We start from the raw sequence: 17,962 nt of genomic DNA on the forward strand, positions 1-17,962 counted from the left end.
CGGATTTGATCTGAAGACGATAAACTTTGCCAACTCTGACTGTCAAAACGCTTCTTTTGAATATAATTCAAATGAGATCTAATTAAAATAATTGCATATGTCATTAACTAACGATATTGATCGGTTATCTTTTCAATGACTAAATCTATACAAACCGTCAAGATCAAAAATTTAAATGCTCGCCTTTGTTGCTTGCATTAGGACAACCTATCCATATAGGTATCCAGTTTATCGCTATGACTTAAACGAGGAAGAAGACGAGAACTGGAAGAAGGTCTTCCATACAAGATATGGTGACTTCGAGCTCGACTTCGACTGGAACTCTGCTGAAGAGGAAGACGAGAACTGGAAGAAGATCTTCCACACAAGATATGGTGACTTCGAACTTGATTTTGACTGGAACTCCGCTGAAGAAGAAGAAGATGAGAACTGGAAGAAGATCTTCTATACAAAGTATGGCGATTTCGAACTTGACTTCGACTGGAACTCTGCTGAAGAAGAAGAAGACGAAAACTGGAAGAAGATCTTCCATACAAAGTATGGCGACTTCGAACTCGATTTCGACTGGAACAGTGAAGAGGAAGAAGATGAGAACTGGAAGAAGGTCTTCCACACAAAGTATGGCGACTTCGAACTCGATTTCGACTGGAACGGCTACGAGTACAACGAAGAAGAGTACGATGATGACAACCTCAGATTCGGCATTTACTACCACCTTCCAAAGGGCTGGGGCAAGCTCGGTCTCTCATATGAACGCAATGAAGAGGAATATGATGACGACAACCTCAGATTAGGCCTTTACTACCGCCTTCCAAAGTCATGGGGCAAGATTGGCATCTCATACGAACGCAATGAGGAAGAATACGACGATGACAACCTCAGACTCGGCCTCTACTACCATCTTCCAAAGTCCTGGGGCAAGATCGGTATCTCCTACGAGCGTAACGAAGAGGAATACGATGATGACAACCTCAGATTCGGCATTTACTACCATCTTCCAAAGGGCTGGGGCAAGATCGGTCTCTCATACGAGCGCAATGAAGAGGAATACGATGACAACAAGTTCGTTCCAAAGCCATGGATCATCCCTCCATTCGTTACACCATACTACGCCGAGTACAACGACTACGAGGAGTACGATGATGACAACCTCAGATTAGGTGTCTACTACCACCTTCCAAAGTCCTGGGGAAAGATCGGTATCTCCTACGAGAAGTGAAGATTAATTAAATAATTTTTCTTCAATAATTAGGTTTTTATTTCTTTTTTAATCATATATTTTTAGTCTCGTGGTTTTTCTTCTTTAAATTTATTTTTTCAAGTCTCTCTGACGAAATGCTTTTGTTCCACATGCTTGTTTATAATTTGTTCTTTACGCCTCATTACGAAATTAAATGAAATCTTTTCAATCAACAATGAAGCATTTCCTTAAATGATCCATATCCAGATAAAAGACCATCAACCTCTGAACTTCTTGATAGCCTTAATAATGTTATGAACGAACTCAATATTTCCAAGCACCTGTTAAAATTTATTAGAAATCAGTTCCAGCAAGGAATCTTATTCTATCTCTTACTAGAAAGATAGTTACTCCTTTTAAGCTTAGAAAAATCGAAGCTCTTTGATTAAAATTTGAATGTTTATTGTATTAATTCTTGATTGATATTCAAATATCAATGTATTTCTCAAATACTCTAAGTTATTTTGAATTACGATTTTTAATTTTATATCCAAACTGATTTATTTATTGGCAATTAAATAAGATACAAGTAAACCATTAGTGGACCAATTTTCAGGATTTTTATCACTGAAAACCAAGTATATACGATTTGCTGCAATTCCGTGGGATACAAACCATTCTGTGATTGCTTTGGCAACTTTCTTATTGTTTTCATTGTTAACACCACCAACTGCATTGATTTTAACAAATGCGGCATTATCTTCCGATCCTGCAAATCTTATGGACACATCATCTTCAAAAACAATCATTACTGCGTTCTCAGGCTTGTTTTGCTGAGCAGTAGGGTTGTACAAACTGGCACGCCTGCTGGCACACCTTTTTTGGCCAGCTGGCACGATTTTTTTAAAAAACACATTAAAAAAGTCACTTTTTGCCCCATCTAATGAGATTTTTTTTTACAATTTTTTCCCCTTATTTTTCAATTTAGATATGATTTTAAGCTCTCCAAATTGAAGTTTACCTGATGTTTCTTAGTTTTTATGATAATAAAATGTTGCAAAGTTGAGTTTGGATTCAATAAATTTAAGAAAATTTTATTTTACAATGAAATTATAAGAAAGGATGTTTTTATCCTATATCAAAGAGAATACATTTGTAGATCCCGACTTTTGACATGGTTGAAAATTCCAAAAAAAAATTCAAAATTTAAAAAAAAAATTAAAAAATATAAATTTCATGTTAAAAAATGATTTTTGAAATTTTTTTGGAAAAATAGAATGTCATATTTTTATGTTTTATTGCTATTTTTTACGAAATCAATAAAATATTTGTTAATTTGGCTGAGATTATAAATAAAATCTTTCTAAATCTTGCAATTGATTGCTAAAATCTGTTTTATGTATTAATTGGCATTGAGATTCGTTATAAAAGAATGCGAATTATTTTGTATGAGTAAACGTATTTTGTAAAATTTCAAATTCTCTTCTCTCATTACTTACCTTAGATCTCTCGGCTTTTAGCTCTCAGATTTCGCTCATAGAACTCAGGTTTTAGTTATGTACTCATAGATGTATCATTACTGCCCGCAGATCTCTCATTACTACCTTACTAACCAGATCTTAACTCTCATTACTACCTTACTAACCAGATCTTAACTCTCATTACTACCTTACTAACCAGATCTTAACTCTCATTACTACCTTACTAACCAGATCTTAACTCTCATTACTACCTTACTAACCAGATCTTAACTCTCATTACTACCTTACTAACCAGATCTTAACTCTCATTACTACCTTACTAACCAGATCTTAACTCTCATTACTACCTTACTAACCAGATCTTAACTCTCATTACTACCTTACTAACCAGATCTTAACTCTCATTACTACCTTACTAACCAGATCTTAACTCTCATTACTACCTTACTAACCAGATCTTAACTCTCATTACTACCTTACTAACCAGATCTTAACTCTCATTACTACCTTACTAACCAGATCTTAACTCTCATTACTACCTTACTAACCAGATCTTAACTCTCATTACTACCTTACTAACCAGATCTTAACTCTCATTACTACCTTACTAACCAGATCTTAACTCTCATTACTACCTTACTAACCAGATCTTAACTCTCATTACTACCTTACTCACCAGATCTTAACTCTCATTACTACCTTACTCATCAGATCTTAACTCTCATTACTACCTTACTCATCAGATATCTAATTATTTACATATGATTTCTCACATCTCACTCAAGTCTCATTACTTACCCTATCTTTTTAACCTTTTCTGATAATTACTGAAATAACTAAATCCTTTTTTTAGTTTAATTCTGATATTAAATTTTTAAAATCTCTTTAATTTTTTGAACTACGCCTTTAATTTGTAATTGCCGATTTCACAGATTTGAACCATTTAATAAAATAACATTATTCAACTTAATCATATCAAACATGGTAGTTTGATTTTCAGATCTACATTTTAAAAACCTCTTTATTATCTTGAGTTATACTTTTATTATATAATACCTGAGTTCATAACTGAAAACTCTTAATTAGAGTACAATATTCAACTTAATCATAACAAGATTTGTTGAATTTCAAATTTGATTTATATCTTCCATCACTTAAAACTCTCACAGCTTACAATATAAGCTAAAAAGTATATTTTCATAGTAATAAAATTAATTATTAAATTTTTTACTTTTTCCTTTCCAAAACTAGAAAAAAAGGAAGGGAAAAGGGAAAAAGAAGAAAGAAAAGAGAAAAAGAAAAAAAAAAAGAAGAGAAAAGAAGAAAAAATAATAATGAGCATATTATATAATTGTGGTCATAGGCCGAGTGGCGTGGAAAGGATGTCACCCTTCGGGCTCCACCCTTTCCACGCCACGAGGCCCGATTTTTGGCCACTTTTTTGATTTTGGCCGCGTGCCAGCTCCTGGCAGGCGGCCCGCAAAATTGTGCCAGTTTGTACAACCCTACTGAGCAGCAATGATACTAACAAAATCTTTCATGGCAGCACTCTTTTCTTCTTTGGTGAATGCAGTATTGGTCTTTATAACCAAAGCAGGCATGCTAAAAAATGAGGTCTTTTTTCAATTAAATTTTCTGAGTAAAATTCGATACAATTGAGAGGATTATTCAATATAAATTTGAATTTTAATCACACGTTATTTTTTTTCATATAACCATACTAAGAAATGTTAAAAAAAAAGTAAAATCATGGAGAATCGGATGAGGAATATGAAATATATTTAGATGTAAATAAGTAATAATGTTACGATTTTGGAAATGATGGCCTAGAATTTTCAAAATTGAATTTGATTTAAGGTTCTTTCCTTCGAAGCTGTATCTGTTTTCGTCTTTAAAGTTTAATGTAGATACTGATCAACAGCCTTGATTCTTAGACTAACTATAAATAAGTTTGTAAGTATAATGAATCGAATTGGTCCGGTCATATAATGAAAAACTTATGATTGTATAAAAAGAAATAATTTATTTAGAAATAAGAGGGCCAAACAAAAACATTTTGATCTTTGAAGACGATTTTTGCTTCACGTTCTTAACTGAGAAAGCAAGGAACTCAAAATTATGGAAGATGTGATTAGATTCTTTTCCAAGATTGTTGATTCCAATAATTTTCATCTGATAAAAACCTTGTTCATAGCCATTAATATTAAGATCTATTTGATAGCTATATGACATCAATGTTTGTGTGATTTTTGCTGTTGTACTTCCAATTTCTGTGTTATTAATTGAAGCATGAATTGTTACATCATTTTCATCGTTTTCTTCAGCCAAATAATCAAGAACATAACCAAATACATTCATTTCATTTTGGAGATAATAGTAATTTCTCATTGGATTAACTTTAATTTCTGGAGGAGGATTTTCTGCCTCAACAATTATTGAAGAACAATTGCTCATGTTGTATTTGTTTGTCGCGCAAATTTTGATTTCATTCGATCCAACATTAAATTTTGTGGATAAAGGAATTTCAAAGTCTAACAACTCTAATGATTCTGAATCTATATTAAGAATAGTCCAATTAAGAATATCTCCTTGATAAGTTGCTGTTACATTAACATAACTATCTTCATTCTTTTCATAAACTTTGCATCGACAAATCAAATGAGAATCTTTGTATCTAGTAATTCTTGAGTTGTATTCTAAGATATCTAAATTAGGAGGAAAGTATTCATACTCACTATAAATAAACTCAATTTCTTTCGTTGTACACAGAAATTCTTCATAACATGTAGAAAAAATAAGTTTGTGAGTGCCAAATTGAATTGTTTCTGGAATAGGAATTTCTTCGATGAATGAATAGATTTCGCTTTTATGATTCAATGTTTTGAAATTATCTGGTTTTGAAACATTTGTATTATCAATATAATAATAAATAGAAACATTTGATTCATCAATTTGACCTGAAATGTTGTATGAAACAATAAGTTTGTCATTGTAGTATTGATAAAGATGATGCTTTTGAATTGTGAAATTCATATCTGGTTGTGATCCATAAATTTGAACAGAAATATCATCTTCAGAAAACTTATTTTCATCATTCGCTGCTGATACTCGAAATATAATTTGATTTGTACCAATATCAAAATTTTTAGTTATTGGAACTGAGATATTAATATCATCTTCATATAATGAATCTTTTGAATATGTTTTTTGAATGATAATGTATTGCTGTTCATTCATGTTGATGATATCATCATAGAAAAGATAAACGTTGATATTGATTTGCTCATAATAACAAACATGAACAACAAGATCAATTGATGAATCAACATATTTCGTATAATTTCGATCAACTTCATTCACATGAAATATTGGTTGATTTGGAAGCACAACAAAACTAAAATTTGCACTTGTTTCTTTATCATTATCGTTTTTGGCCCATGCCATTGCAATATAATTACCAACATTCATTTCTTCAGGTATAAAACCGAATGATTCAGTTAAATTTTCATCTTCATCAAAAAAACTATATATTCTACTAACAGAAGAAAGAAAACTATTAGTTTTCAAAGAATAAATAGAATAAAGAAATTCACCTGATGTTTGTTTATCGCCAATAAATAATTCTAAATAAGTGCTGTCTATTTCATTAATGAAAATTATTGATTTTGATTGTTCGGTAATATATAATACTGGATTTTGATAATCATATACAAAAGGGAATTCATAATATGTGAAACCAAAATAATCAGAAATATTGATTGTTAAAAGGTGATTTCCGATTCTAACATCCCTATAAAAATACATTCATCCGAATTATCACAAGTAAAATTGATGGAATAATTCACTGAATCAATTATAGTATCATTTAATATTAAATCAAATCCTGGATAATCTTTAAGCCTAATATCAATAGATGAATCAATATAAGTGTTGAAAATAGGAGTTCCTCTAATTAAAATTCTGTAATCTGTATAAACAAAGTATTTTTCTTTGATTTGCGACTCAAATACAAATTGCGGTTTAAATCTAAGAACTTCAAATTCTTTTACAACAGTTTTCACCTTATTTTTTGAATCTGTTGCAACAAATTTCATTGAATGTGTCCCATTTTTTAATGGAGTTTCAATTAAATTGTGCATATAATCATGAAAGATATTTTGAGGATTGCATTCTTGAACATCATCAGAATGCGAAAAACCTAAACTTAATTTTTCTGTGTCAATAAATATATCAACGTGCGTCTCTACTCCAACTTCTTTGCAAATTGTTAAACTAAAATTTAAAAAATCACATTTACCAACTTCAAACCAATTAATATTGATTCTAGGATTATCTTCTAGTGGGTACATATTTATTTCATTTTAAATTATCAATTGAATGAATTTATTGATTTTTACATCCAATTTATATATTAGAGTAAAGGATATTATATTGTTAACTTGATAATGATGCATTAACACTTGGTTTCCGATGACTCAATATAAAAATCGAGTCATCTGAAAAAAATTCTGAAAGTAAAAGTGACAGAATCTGCCAAATCTTAATTAATTCACCTTTTTTCTAACATTTTTTAATGGAAAAGTAAACCAAGTTATTTTTTTCGCTGACTTTTTTCCCCGATACTAAATCGATTTCAACTTACAATGGATTCAAATTAATATTTCATGATCGATTTATATTTTAAACAATTCTAGGATTCCGAATTGAAATATAAATAGTGACAGATGTTTAGTTTTCTAAATTAGTCGATTTTGATTGCAATCATCGACATTTAAATAGAGAATGAAAATAAGAAAAGCATGTGAATTAACTAAAATGCTTTATTCTTCTCTTCGAAATAGTTGAAATACTTTGATTTTGAAAATAATATTCTGGACATTATCTTCTTTTATTTGGAAAATATCGGAAAATTGGTTTTGATGTTGAATATTTTATCTTCTCTCGCGAATATGTGAACTCAATCTCTTTAGTTGTACACAGAAATTCTTCATAACATGTGGAAAAAGTAAGTTTGTGAGTGCCAAATTGAATAGTTTCTGGAAAAGGAATTTCTTCTATGAATGAATAGATTTCATTTTTGTGATTCAATGTTTTGGAGTTATCTGGTTTTGAAACATTTGTATTATCAATATAATAATAAATAGAAACATTTGATTCATCAATTTGACCTGAAATGTTGTATGATACAATAAGTTTGTCATTGTAATATCAATAAAGATGATTCTTTTGAATTGTAAAATTCATATCTGGCCGCGGCCCTTCAATTTGAACATAAGTGCTGCCCTGAGAAACTTTACTTGTATCATTCGCTGAGAAAATTTGAAATATAATTTTATTTCTACCAATATCAAATTTGTCAGTAAGTGGAACTGAAATATTAATATCATCATCATATAATGAATCTTTTGAATATGTCTTTCTTGCAATAATATATTTCTGATGCCTTATGCTGATGAAACCACCAGGGAAAAAATAAACGCTGATATTGATTGGTTCATAAAAACATACATGAATAACAAGATCAATTGATGAATCAACATATTTTGTATAATTACGATTAGCTTCTTCCACATAAAATATTGGTTGATTTGGAAGTACAGAGAAACTAAAATTATAACTTGTTTCCTTCCCAAAATTATTTCTTGCCTGAACCTTTGCAATATAATTTCCGATATCTAAATCATCAATTAGAAACTCTAACTCAAACAATTTATTTTGATCTTCTTCAATTTCTATATTAGTTATAGCACTTCTTTTTATTTGATTTATTTTTTCCGAAAATATTGAAATTGTCATAAAGCATTCCCCTTCTCCATTTTGATCACGAATATAACCTTTGACAAAACCTTTTGTGTTATTTTCATTAGCAAAGAATTTTGATTTTGATTGTTCTGTGATATATATTTCTGGACTGTGATATTGATATTCAATAGGAAATTCATAATATGTGTAACCAAAATAATCAGATACGTTGATTGTTATAAGGTGATTTCCGATTTTAATTTCCTCCAATGAAATAGAATAATCAATGTCAGAAAATTCTCCTTTTTCAATAACAAAATCTGGATGATCTTTAAAATAGAAATCAAAAGAAGGATCAATATGACATGGTTCATTATGATAAAAGTATTCGTTGAAAACAGGAATTCCTTTGATTAATATTTCTGTATCGGTCTTATAAAAGTAAATTTGCTTGATTTCTGATTCAAAAACAAAATGAGGTTGAATTCTAACAACTTCAAATTCTTTTCTAACTTTGGTAATTTCTTGTTTTGAATTATTTTTAAGAAAAATCATTGTGTATGTTCCATTGGATAGATATGGAATATGAAACAGTTCTGTAAAAACATCTATAGGCAAATGAACTTCTTGATTTATTGGGCATTTATTACCCCAGCCATAAACTTGATTTAAATCAGGAAATGAATCTATGTAGGCATACAATTCCATGCTTTCCTCATTTTCGCATGCATTTACGTTATATGATAAATTATTTTCTATGAAATCGAAATCAACGTCTAGATATTTAGATTGATATTCAAAAGGAAATTCATATAAACTATAGCCAAAATCATTTGAAATATTGAATTTTAATGTATGATTTCCAAATCTAATTTTGCTCAATTCCATTGAATAAATTTCATAATTATTATCATAATCATTAAAATCTGGAGACAAATCACTAATACCATCGATTTCAGCCTCAAGTCTTGGAGTAATTTTTTCTTCATTGTTTATGATTTGAAATACAAATGTAATTTTTTGATCAATTTTGTATAAATATTTTTGTTTGATTTCTGGTTTGAAAATTAAATAAGGAATTTCCCTATAAACTTCAAATGTCTTTTCAACAACTGTTTCTCTGTTCTTCGAATCTGTTGCTACAAATTTCATTGTATGTGTTCCATTTTTAAGTGGAGGTCTAACTATATTATCTATAAAATCTTTGAAACCATTTCCAGGGCAACACCCTTTGCAAGGTCCAAAGCCATATCCCAAATCTATTGTATCAATAAATAATTTAACTGTTGTATCAAGTTCAATTTCGTTGCAAAATGTAAAACTATAATTTAGATATTTGAATTTATCAAAGTTAAACCAATCAAAAATGATTCTTGGATTATCTTCTAAGATATTTTTACCGAATTGATTGGAATTAGAGGTAAGATTTATTGAAATTTGAAATATGTCGATTTGTGTATCATTTAATAGGTTATCATGAAGAGTGATTGAGATATTATTAAAATTGTATTGCGACTTTTCTAATTTTAATCGAAATTTGATATTTTGAATTTTATTATTTTCTGAAATATTGAAATTTATGAGTGGTTGTTCATTATTTGAATCTTTTATGTATGATACATGCAGTGTGCGTCTTTCTTGCATTGAAAAATTAATTTGGTAGCCAAATTGGATCTCAAAACTTTCTTCTTGGTCAATTATTTCAGCCACTGGATGATGTAACACTGAATTGGTTCGAAAATTAATAGAATTGACAAGGTCAATCTTTAATTTTGGCCTATGCGGATTGAAAAAGCAGAAAAAAGTCATCATTGAAATAAAATCCATTACAATTTTTATCAAGAAAAATAAATGATTTGCATTATTCATGCAATATATGCTTTTATTTTGTATTCTGGCTTTATTTGACATTTTATTTTTTCGTTTCCTATTCAATTTTGTATCTTTGACGGATCTCGTTTGGATAAATAATGGCTGAATTCAATAACCCCATTAATTTTCGTTACAATTTGATAAGAAACTATCTAAGAATGATTTTGATTTCTGATTTTGGAAATTCAAAATTCAATTACCAATTTTAAAGTTTCTACAGTCCGGATTCTTAACTTATGGACAATATCTATCATATTTTTCATATGATTATTAAAAAAAATACAAATGAAAGCATTTGTTATTTTATTAAAATTTCTAAATAAACATCTTAAACACTTGTGTTGCCATCAACGCCAGCGACAGCCTTGGCATCCTGAACGAATGGGATGAAGTCGATATCCTTGAATTCTGGAACTGAGCAGTGTTCTGCCTGGAGATCAAGATCTGGCTTGTTGTAGTCCTCGTTTGAGTGGTTCTCACTGAGCATGAGTTCTCTCATGTATGGCTGAAGAACCTTTGGAATTCTGATACCTGTTGGTGTCTGGTAGTTCTCGAGGATGCAGCAGAGTGTTCTCTCTGTAGCGCAAAGTGTAGCGTTGAGCATGTGGACGTATTCCTTCTCACCGTCTTTGTTCTTTCCGTGGCCGTATCTGATATCGAGTTTACGTGACTGGAAGTCCTTGCAGTTTGAAGCGGAAACGAGTTCACGGTACTGGTTGTATGATGGGAACCATGCTTCGATATCGACTTTACGAGCTGTTGAGTAGTTGAGTTCGCCAGAGACGACTAAGACAGCGCGGAATGGAAGGCCGAGGGATTTGATGAATTCGCAGGAGTTGTGGACCATTTGTTCGTGCATCTTCTGAGATTCACCATTATGTGGTGATGTAATGCAGAACTGTTCAACCTTTTCGAATTGGTGGACACGGAAGATGCCCCAGTTATCCTTGCCTGAAGCACCAGCCTCTTTACGGAAGCAGGATGAGAAGCCGCAGTACTTCTTTGGTAATTGTGAGTCATCAAGGGACTCGTTGAGATGGTAGCCGCAGAGTGTTTGCTCTGATGTAGCGATAAGGAACATATCATCCTTTGGATCGTTTGTTGGAGAGTCGATGTGGTATAATGTCTCCTGGAAGTCTTCGAGTTGGCAAACACGGGCCATAACTTCACTCTTCATGAAGAATGGTGTATGGATGGCTGTGTAACCGTGGGCTTGGAGGAAATCAAGACCGTATCTGAAGAGAGCCTGGTTCAACTTGAGAGCCATGCCCTTAAGATAGTAGCCACGGTGGCCAGCGACACGGGCACCACGTTCTGGTTCGTAACCATCGATCATAGCAAGTAATTCGTTGTGTGGTCTGAAGTTTGGAATCTCTGGGATCTTGCCGCACATCATGATGACCTTGTTGTTAGCTTCATCGAGTGAATCTGGGACTTCTGGCTCGATCATAACACCAACTGTGGATAATTCCTTCTCGACCTTAGCGAATAATTCATCACGCTTTGCTTCGAGCTCTGAGATCTTAGCTGTAAGTTGACGGCATTTCTCCTTGATGGCTTCGATTTCTTCTGGAGCTAATTTGACACCACCCTTTGGCTTGAGAGAAGCTTGAGCTTGGTTCTTCTCCTTCATTGTGTCAGCAACAGCCTTAAGAGCAGCACGGTATTCTTCATCGTCCTTGACGATTTGGTCAATTAACTCTGGTGGACGATTTCTCTTTCTTTGGTTTTCACGCCAAACTTGGAGTTCTTCATCGGTCTTACCACGGAAGTTCTTGATATCAACACCAGCAGTGAATACCTGAGCAGCAGATGACTTCTTTGCAGCAGACATTCTTTGTTTAATGAAATGGCCAAATTTCTCTCAAATTCCAGTACTTGATAAAAAATTGAATGCTTCAATGAATTATTCAGTTCATTTAGATAGTATTATATATGCTAAGCAATATTACGACTATTGGGAAAATTAATGAAACTCAAATAACTTTTGGATAAATTGTTAATTTTACTTGTTATCATTAAATGATATTTTTCTAATTTTCAACAGAATTTGATAATCATGATATTTTGCAAAACGCATTGATACCTATATTTGTAACTATCAATAAAATTATTCTTATTGAAAATTTTGAAAGGAGAGCGTTTTCATTTCAATGTTAACAGTATTAATTCAATATGAAAACAAATCACAATCATTAACATGCATGAATATACGTTATTTTAAAATAGATATTTTGATCGGTATTCTCTTTCAATTTTACTTTATTCGGAAAATATGACCTGTTATCACACAAATAATACAAATATCTTATTTTCTTAATCTAAAAAGTTTGAAAAGATATTCTATCGGCTCACAAAATTCACCAAGGAAAGGCTTAATTTTTTCATATGAACATCGGCCACTCAACTTTCACATATCAGTGAGTGTCATTTTTATAAAAAATCCATCTTTCATCCTACCCTTTTCGCGGTTGCATTACTAAAATTATAGTAATTTTCTTCCTTCATCAAATAATAATTTTCATTGTTATTTCTTTCTATTTCGGACAAATTCATTTCTGAATATTATTGGACTATCCTTTCTTTCAATCATAAGAATCAGAATTTATACATCGAAAAATTGATCATACACTGAGTTTTACAGAAGAATTACGTAATTTGAATCATGAAATCCAAAATTTATGGTTTTATTGTTCAATTTCCTAAATCGCAACACAGATAGTATGTGCCAAGTCGAAATATCTAGTTAGGAAGGTGTTCTTTTAAATTTATTTTTTAATTTCTATTAAAAATTAAATTTTATTCTATTTTATAAACTTTAACACAATGTAATCTATTTGTTATCATATTAAATACAGCTAATTTTTAATTTTAGTTTATTATCCAAGAAGAAAAATCAAAATCCACAATTTTCCTGGGAAAATAAGACCAATATATATTTTTGTACGAATATATAATATTGATAAGATTATGAGTTGATTGGTTAAATATAATATTTTTTCTTAAATATCATTCAATAATGTGGATTGAAATTCTCTATTTCCTACTTATATATCATATAAAATCATTTTATTATCATAAAGTAACAAAGACATCTCATATTTTGTGTAAGATTACTTATTCATCTATTGTAACAATATCAGATCCTCCTCTCCAAAGTGGGTTAAGTACAATGACGCATTCTTCTGCTTTTGGAAGCTGAGCCTTCTCAATATCTATAACATAATGCTGTTTTCCATTATAATTATAGTAATTACTATTGTTAATGGCCGAATCTGATAAATCATCTTTCTGGCAACAATCATCACAAGGACAAAAGCAGCATCCTTTGCAAATTGGTTTGCAACAGCATTTGAAACATTTGAAGCAGCAGCAACATTGTTTCTTGCAGAATTTGCAACAGCAACAACAGATAATTATGATCAAAATTAAAAGGAGCAAAAGTCCTCCACCTAAACCTAATCCAAGGCCAAGACTTGGAAGACTTGGAGTTTCATCTTGTTGTTCCTGAGATTCTGTTGGTGATGGAGTTTTCTGAGCTGAACTGCTTGGAGTTTCTTTTGGAGTTGCAGACATCGAATTTGTTGGAGTGGGGAACATAGATGGAGAAGGTGACATTGAAGGTGTTGGTAATAAAGAAGGACTTGGGGATGGATAAATCGTTCCATATGGAGTTTGAACTACAGTTTGAAGAGGACTTTGATATGGTGTTTCTATTGCTGATGAACCTGGTGTTTGTTCCACTGTTATAAATGGAGTTGGGATCGCAGTTAAGAATGGGGTATTAAATGGAGTATGTACTGGTGTTGGATCTGGGGGGTTGAAATAAAGATAGCACTCTCTTTCATTTGGAATAGATGTCTTTATTTCTCCATTTAGTTGAACTATTAGGCCTTCGATTGCATTTACCGTATTGTATTTTGTTGCAGTGCCACAGGTACAGCCCTGAATATTAATTACAGTGTTACAATAGAATCTCATGAGCCTATCCTCATTACCAGTATTGAAAAAACAAGAATCATAATTAACTCTTATTATTTCATTATTTATGTTTTCAAAATAAAATATTGGTAATGATATTTCGCTTTTGAAAACAGAATTTTGGAAAACAGGATTATGAATGTTGCATATTCCAATTGTAGAAGATATATCAGCTGCAGTGTTATCTTCAAAACGGCAATTGTTAATAAGTAACGATGAACTATTGACACATAGTGCACCAAATGATGTAGTTGCTGTATTTTTGGAAAAATTACAGTTTAAAATATTTGTCTGAGAATTTGACATCGACCAAATTGCACCAATATCACGTGAGGCGGAGTTTTCACTAAAAATACAATCAGATATGTACAATGATGACGATAGTGTTGCTAATGCAGCTGCGTAAACCGCATAATTTTGAAAGTAATAACATTTTGAAGAATTCAATTTAGAATTGGTACAGAAAACAGCACCACCAACTTGAATGTCCATCCTAAATCCTACAGCATAGCATCTAATGAATTGGCTATTCTCTAGATTAACGCTTTCAGAAACACTGTAAATTCGATTTGATGGAGATAGTTCTGAATGAAGAAGAATGCTTCTGCGTAGTCTTGAACTATCTGTGAAGTGTCGTAATGCCATCAGTTTTAGCATTTGGCGCTTGAATAACTACTTGAAGTTTTTGATTAAATTTTGTGAGAGAAAAAATTGAAAGAAAAATGCATCAAATTTAAGAAGCATTCAATTAAAATTTTAAACGAAAAGACTTTCTAATGGTCATTTAAAATTAATTTTTATGCTTTGACTTTTAAGTTTTTGAGATAATGTCATAAATTTAGTAGATTTGGATTTAATTTTTGAGTTGGCTTAAAATATTAACGCTATAAATTCTTTCCAATGTGTCATAAATTATTATTAATTATTAAAATGTTCAATTTCAGAAAGAATTAAACGAATTGCCAAAAATATCTACTGTTTAATGTTGTAAAGAATAATATCATTATTAATCCTAAGAATTAAACTTATTTTCTAGTATTTTCAGTGTTGTAATGGAAATATTCAAATTATTTAAAATTGAGTGCGAAAGAATATTAAATAGAAAGGGATGCATGTAATTATTTCTATTGCATTTGTATTACTCTTATTAGATATCAAAAATATCAATTTTTCCGCAAAAATTTTATTAAAATTATTACAAATGTTAATACTAGATATAGACAACATTAACAGATTGAGAAGCTTCATCATTGTTGTTGCAACCGTTATTATCTTGCTGATTGCTTGTAGGATTTTCTGCTTTTAGAGTTTCTTCTTGAGATGAACTATATTCATCATCATACACATCTTCTTCACATGACTGAGGTTCATCTTTTTTCTTGTTTTTGCAGATTAAAAAGATAATTACAATAACAATTATTATAATTATCAAAGCTCCAGCAACCGAAGAGGCAATGATTATTGTCTTTTTGGTACTATTATCTGGAGAGCTTTCAGTAGGTACGATTGTCTGACTAGGCTGAATAATTATTGAATCATCAGAACTAGAGGAACTCGATGATGGGATATCTTCTTCTTCAGATTCTATACATGATTCGATTGGAATAAAGTCAAGTCTTATGTAATCATTATCACCAATTGTTCCATACTCATTTGTAAATTCATCGTCATCCTTAGGAGCGAATTTATTTATAAGAGCACTTGTAATCTGGAATTCTATTGGAGTAGAAACAACTTTTATAAAATGATTATTTGCAACGGTATTTCCAATTAACACACTGTTTTCTATCAAAATACCCGATCTTCATTCAAATAAGATTAAAGGGTTCTCATTTTTTACTTCATTTGATAAAAAATTGCAAGTAGTAATAGTAGCACTATTCTGACTAGATTTTATCAATGAATTGGCTGAGTCACATTTGGCGAAACACGTAAAATCGATTGTATAAGTTGAAGTTCCAATCACAAAAATATGATCAGCACTAGAAATCAACTCTGTGAAGTTACATTTTGTCATTTTGAAGTTGTTACTTATCTGGGATGAATAATTTGATGATTTTGCATTATAACAGGTAATTTCTCCGATTTCAACAGAGCTTGGGTTTAAATTCCATATACCGCAACCACGTTCTGAATGACAAGAATTCATACATAGTCTTGATAGAGTAAATTCGGAACTAGCTTCATAAAAGATTAAAATTATTGTATTTGCATCTGCGCCTGAACACGAATCAAAAACACAATTCTGAACACTTCCACTATGTGAATACGTTAAACTTTCAGCACGGAAGTATATTGGAGCTTCTCCATTTTGTATGTTCATAAATCTGCAGTTTAAAATCCGAAATTCTTCATCATTTTGTAAAATAAGGCTTTCTGTGATGTTTTTATTTGTTTCAACTATGGACAATCCCAAATATGAAAGCAAATAAAGCATATGATTTATGCGAAGATATAAAAATAACCCTCTTCAAATTTTGAAAGATTATTTGATATTTTTTCAATAGTTTTTATCAAATTTTTTGAATAAATTTTTTATTTTATGCATTTTTTTGATAAAAATGTGAATTGATTTAATTAGACAAGCAGAACTCAGTTTCTATAAGTGATATCTGTTTCATCTGATTAGTATAATGATAAAGTTTGCTATCTTTTACAATAATCTTTCCAAATCAAAGAAACAGCTTAAATTTAGTTATATTATTAACATAATCAACAATTTAAAGATAATTATATATCGGCAGAATAGAAATATCCAATTTTTATGTAAAACTTATTTGATTTTACGTCATTTTTATTCCTAGCCTCTTACAAACCTCGATAAACTTAAGGGTTTCGTTTTGCTAAAATTGTCACTTTTATAGCATATTTGTTTTTGGATGTTTTGCGAAACCAAAAAAAAACTATGATATACAATGTGTGTGTAAAGAAAATACTTTATTTACTAGTTAAAAAATCATTTGGTATTGATCAAGTTATTTTTTCTGGATAAGATATTATATGGATAATTGGATAGAAAATACAATTATATAATCTTGTACCTGGTTTAATTAAGCTAATTGTCATCAGAAACTTGTAATTTTTATGAATTTCAGATTTTCTTTTCATTACTGCTTTTCTTAATAGGTCAAGTTCTTATTTACGTTATAAAGTATGATATTTACAAATATCAAGTTATCGTGTTTTTTGAGAAATTATGAGAAACAAACAAAAATGAAAAAGATAGGAATAGCAATGAATAGTGATGTGGGTATAGAAAATGTAAGAGATATGAATGCAAAGCAATCAGTATTTAGGACATTGACCATAGATTTCGAAAAAAAATGCTGCATATTGAGCGAAAACTATGATTATATTATAAGGCTGTCATTTAAAGCATAATGAAACTATTCCCTTTTCATTTTAATTGAATAAGATAGTAAAGATTTTTGAATTAGCTAGAAACTGATGAGATGTTTTCACAAATCAGATTTTTAATCTCTATAATGCATAATTCACTCAATATCTCAATTTTGATATTGCGAGATATTTTTGCTATCGGTTTCGCAATTTTGACACAATAGCAAGTGGGTTCTATAAGCATTATTATCAACGTAGAATCTGAATATCATATCAGAAAATGTCGCAAATCTGACATTTACCCGACCAAATAGCAAAAATAATTGAATACTTTTCGCAAAAACTTTTAAAATCGATAAAAATATGA

At 30.6% G+C, this 17,962-nt stretch overlaps 6 protein-coding genes across 6 annotated transcripts; 1 reads left to right on the top strand and 5 right to left on the bottom strand.

Annotated features, from left to right (window-relative positions):
* Positions 1 to 164: 164 nt before the first annotated feature.
* Positions 165 to 1,317, top strand: TVAGG3_0696110 (porin domain-containing protein; the record flags this gene model as incomplete). Its single annotated transcript, XM_001305024.2, has 1 exon — positions 176 to 1,219. The coding sequence occupies one exon, from the start codon at positions 176 to 178 to the stop codon at positions 1,217 to 1,219; it is 1,044 nt and encodes a 347-aa protein (XP_001305025.1).
* A 411-nt stretch (positions 1,318 to 1,728) lies between these two features.
* On the bottom strand, positions 1,729 to 2,092 carry TVAGG3_0696120 (tautomerase/mif family; the record flags this gene model as incomplete). The annotated part of the gene is made up of 1 exon (XM_001305025.1): positions 1,741 to 1,989. The coding sequence occupies one exon, from the start codon at positions 1,987 to 1,989 to the stop codon at positions 1,741 to 1,743; it is 249 nt and encodes an 82-aa protein (XP_001305026.1).
* A 2,591-nt stretch (positions 2,093 to 4,683) lies between these two features.
* TVAGG3_0696130 (uncharacterized protein) lies at positions 4,684 to 6,129 on the bottom strand (the record flags this gene model as incomplete). Its single annotated transcript, XM_001305026.1, has 1 exon — positions 4,684 to 6,129. One exon carries the CDS (start codon positions 6,127 to 6,129, stop codon positions 4,684 to 4,686), a length of 1,446 nt encoding a protein of 481 aa, XP_001305027.1.
* A 4,432-nt stretch (positions 6,130 to 10,561) lies between these two features.
* Positions 10,562 to 12,228, bottom strand: TVAGG3_0696140 (Ser-tRNA ligase family; the record flags this gene model as incomplete). The annotated part of the gene is made up of 1 exon (XM_001305027.2): positions 10,604 to 12,109. The coding sequence occupies one exon, from the start codon at positions 12,107 to 12,109 to the stop codon at positions 10,604 to 10,606; it is 1,506 nt and encodes a 501-aa protein (XP_001305028.1).
* A 1,164-nt stretch (positions 12,229 to 13,392) lies between these two features.
* TVAGG3_0696150 (bifunctional inhibitor/lipid-transfer protein/seed storage 2s albumin superfamily protein family) lies at positions 13,393 to 14,913 on the bottom strand (the record flags this gene model as incomplete). Its single annotated transcript, XM_001305028.1, has 1 exon — positions 13,393 to 14,913. One exon carries the CDS (start codon positions 14,911 to 14,913, stop codon positions 13,393 to 13,395), a length of 1,521 nt encoding a protein of 506 aa, XP_001305029.1.
* A 553-nt stretch (positions 14,914 to 15,466) lies between these two features.
* Positions 15,467 to 16,048, bottom strand: TVAGG3_0696160 (uncharacterized protein; the record flags this gene model as incomplete). The annotated part of the gene is made up of 1 exon (XM_051243214.1): positions 15,467 to 16,048. One exon carries the CDS (start codon positions 16,046 to 16,048, stop codon positions 15,467 to 15,469), a length of 582 nt encoding a protein of 193 aa, XP_051089801.1.
* Positions 16,049 to 17,962: the final 1,914 nt, after the last annotated feature.

Source organism: Trichomonas vaginalis, chromosome III (genome assembly GCF_026262505.1).
Source record: "Trichomonas vaginalis G3 chromosome III, whole genome shotgun sequence".
Lineage (NCBI taxonomy): Eukaryota > Parabasalia > Trichomonadida > Trichomonadidae > Trichomonas > Trichomonas vaginalis.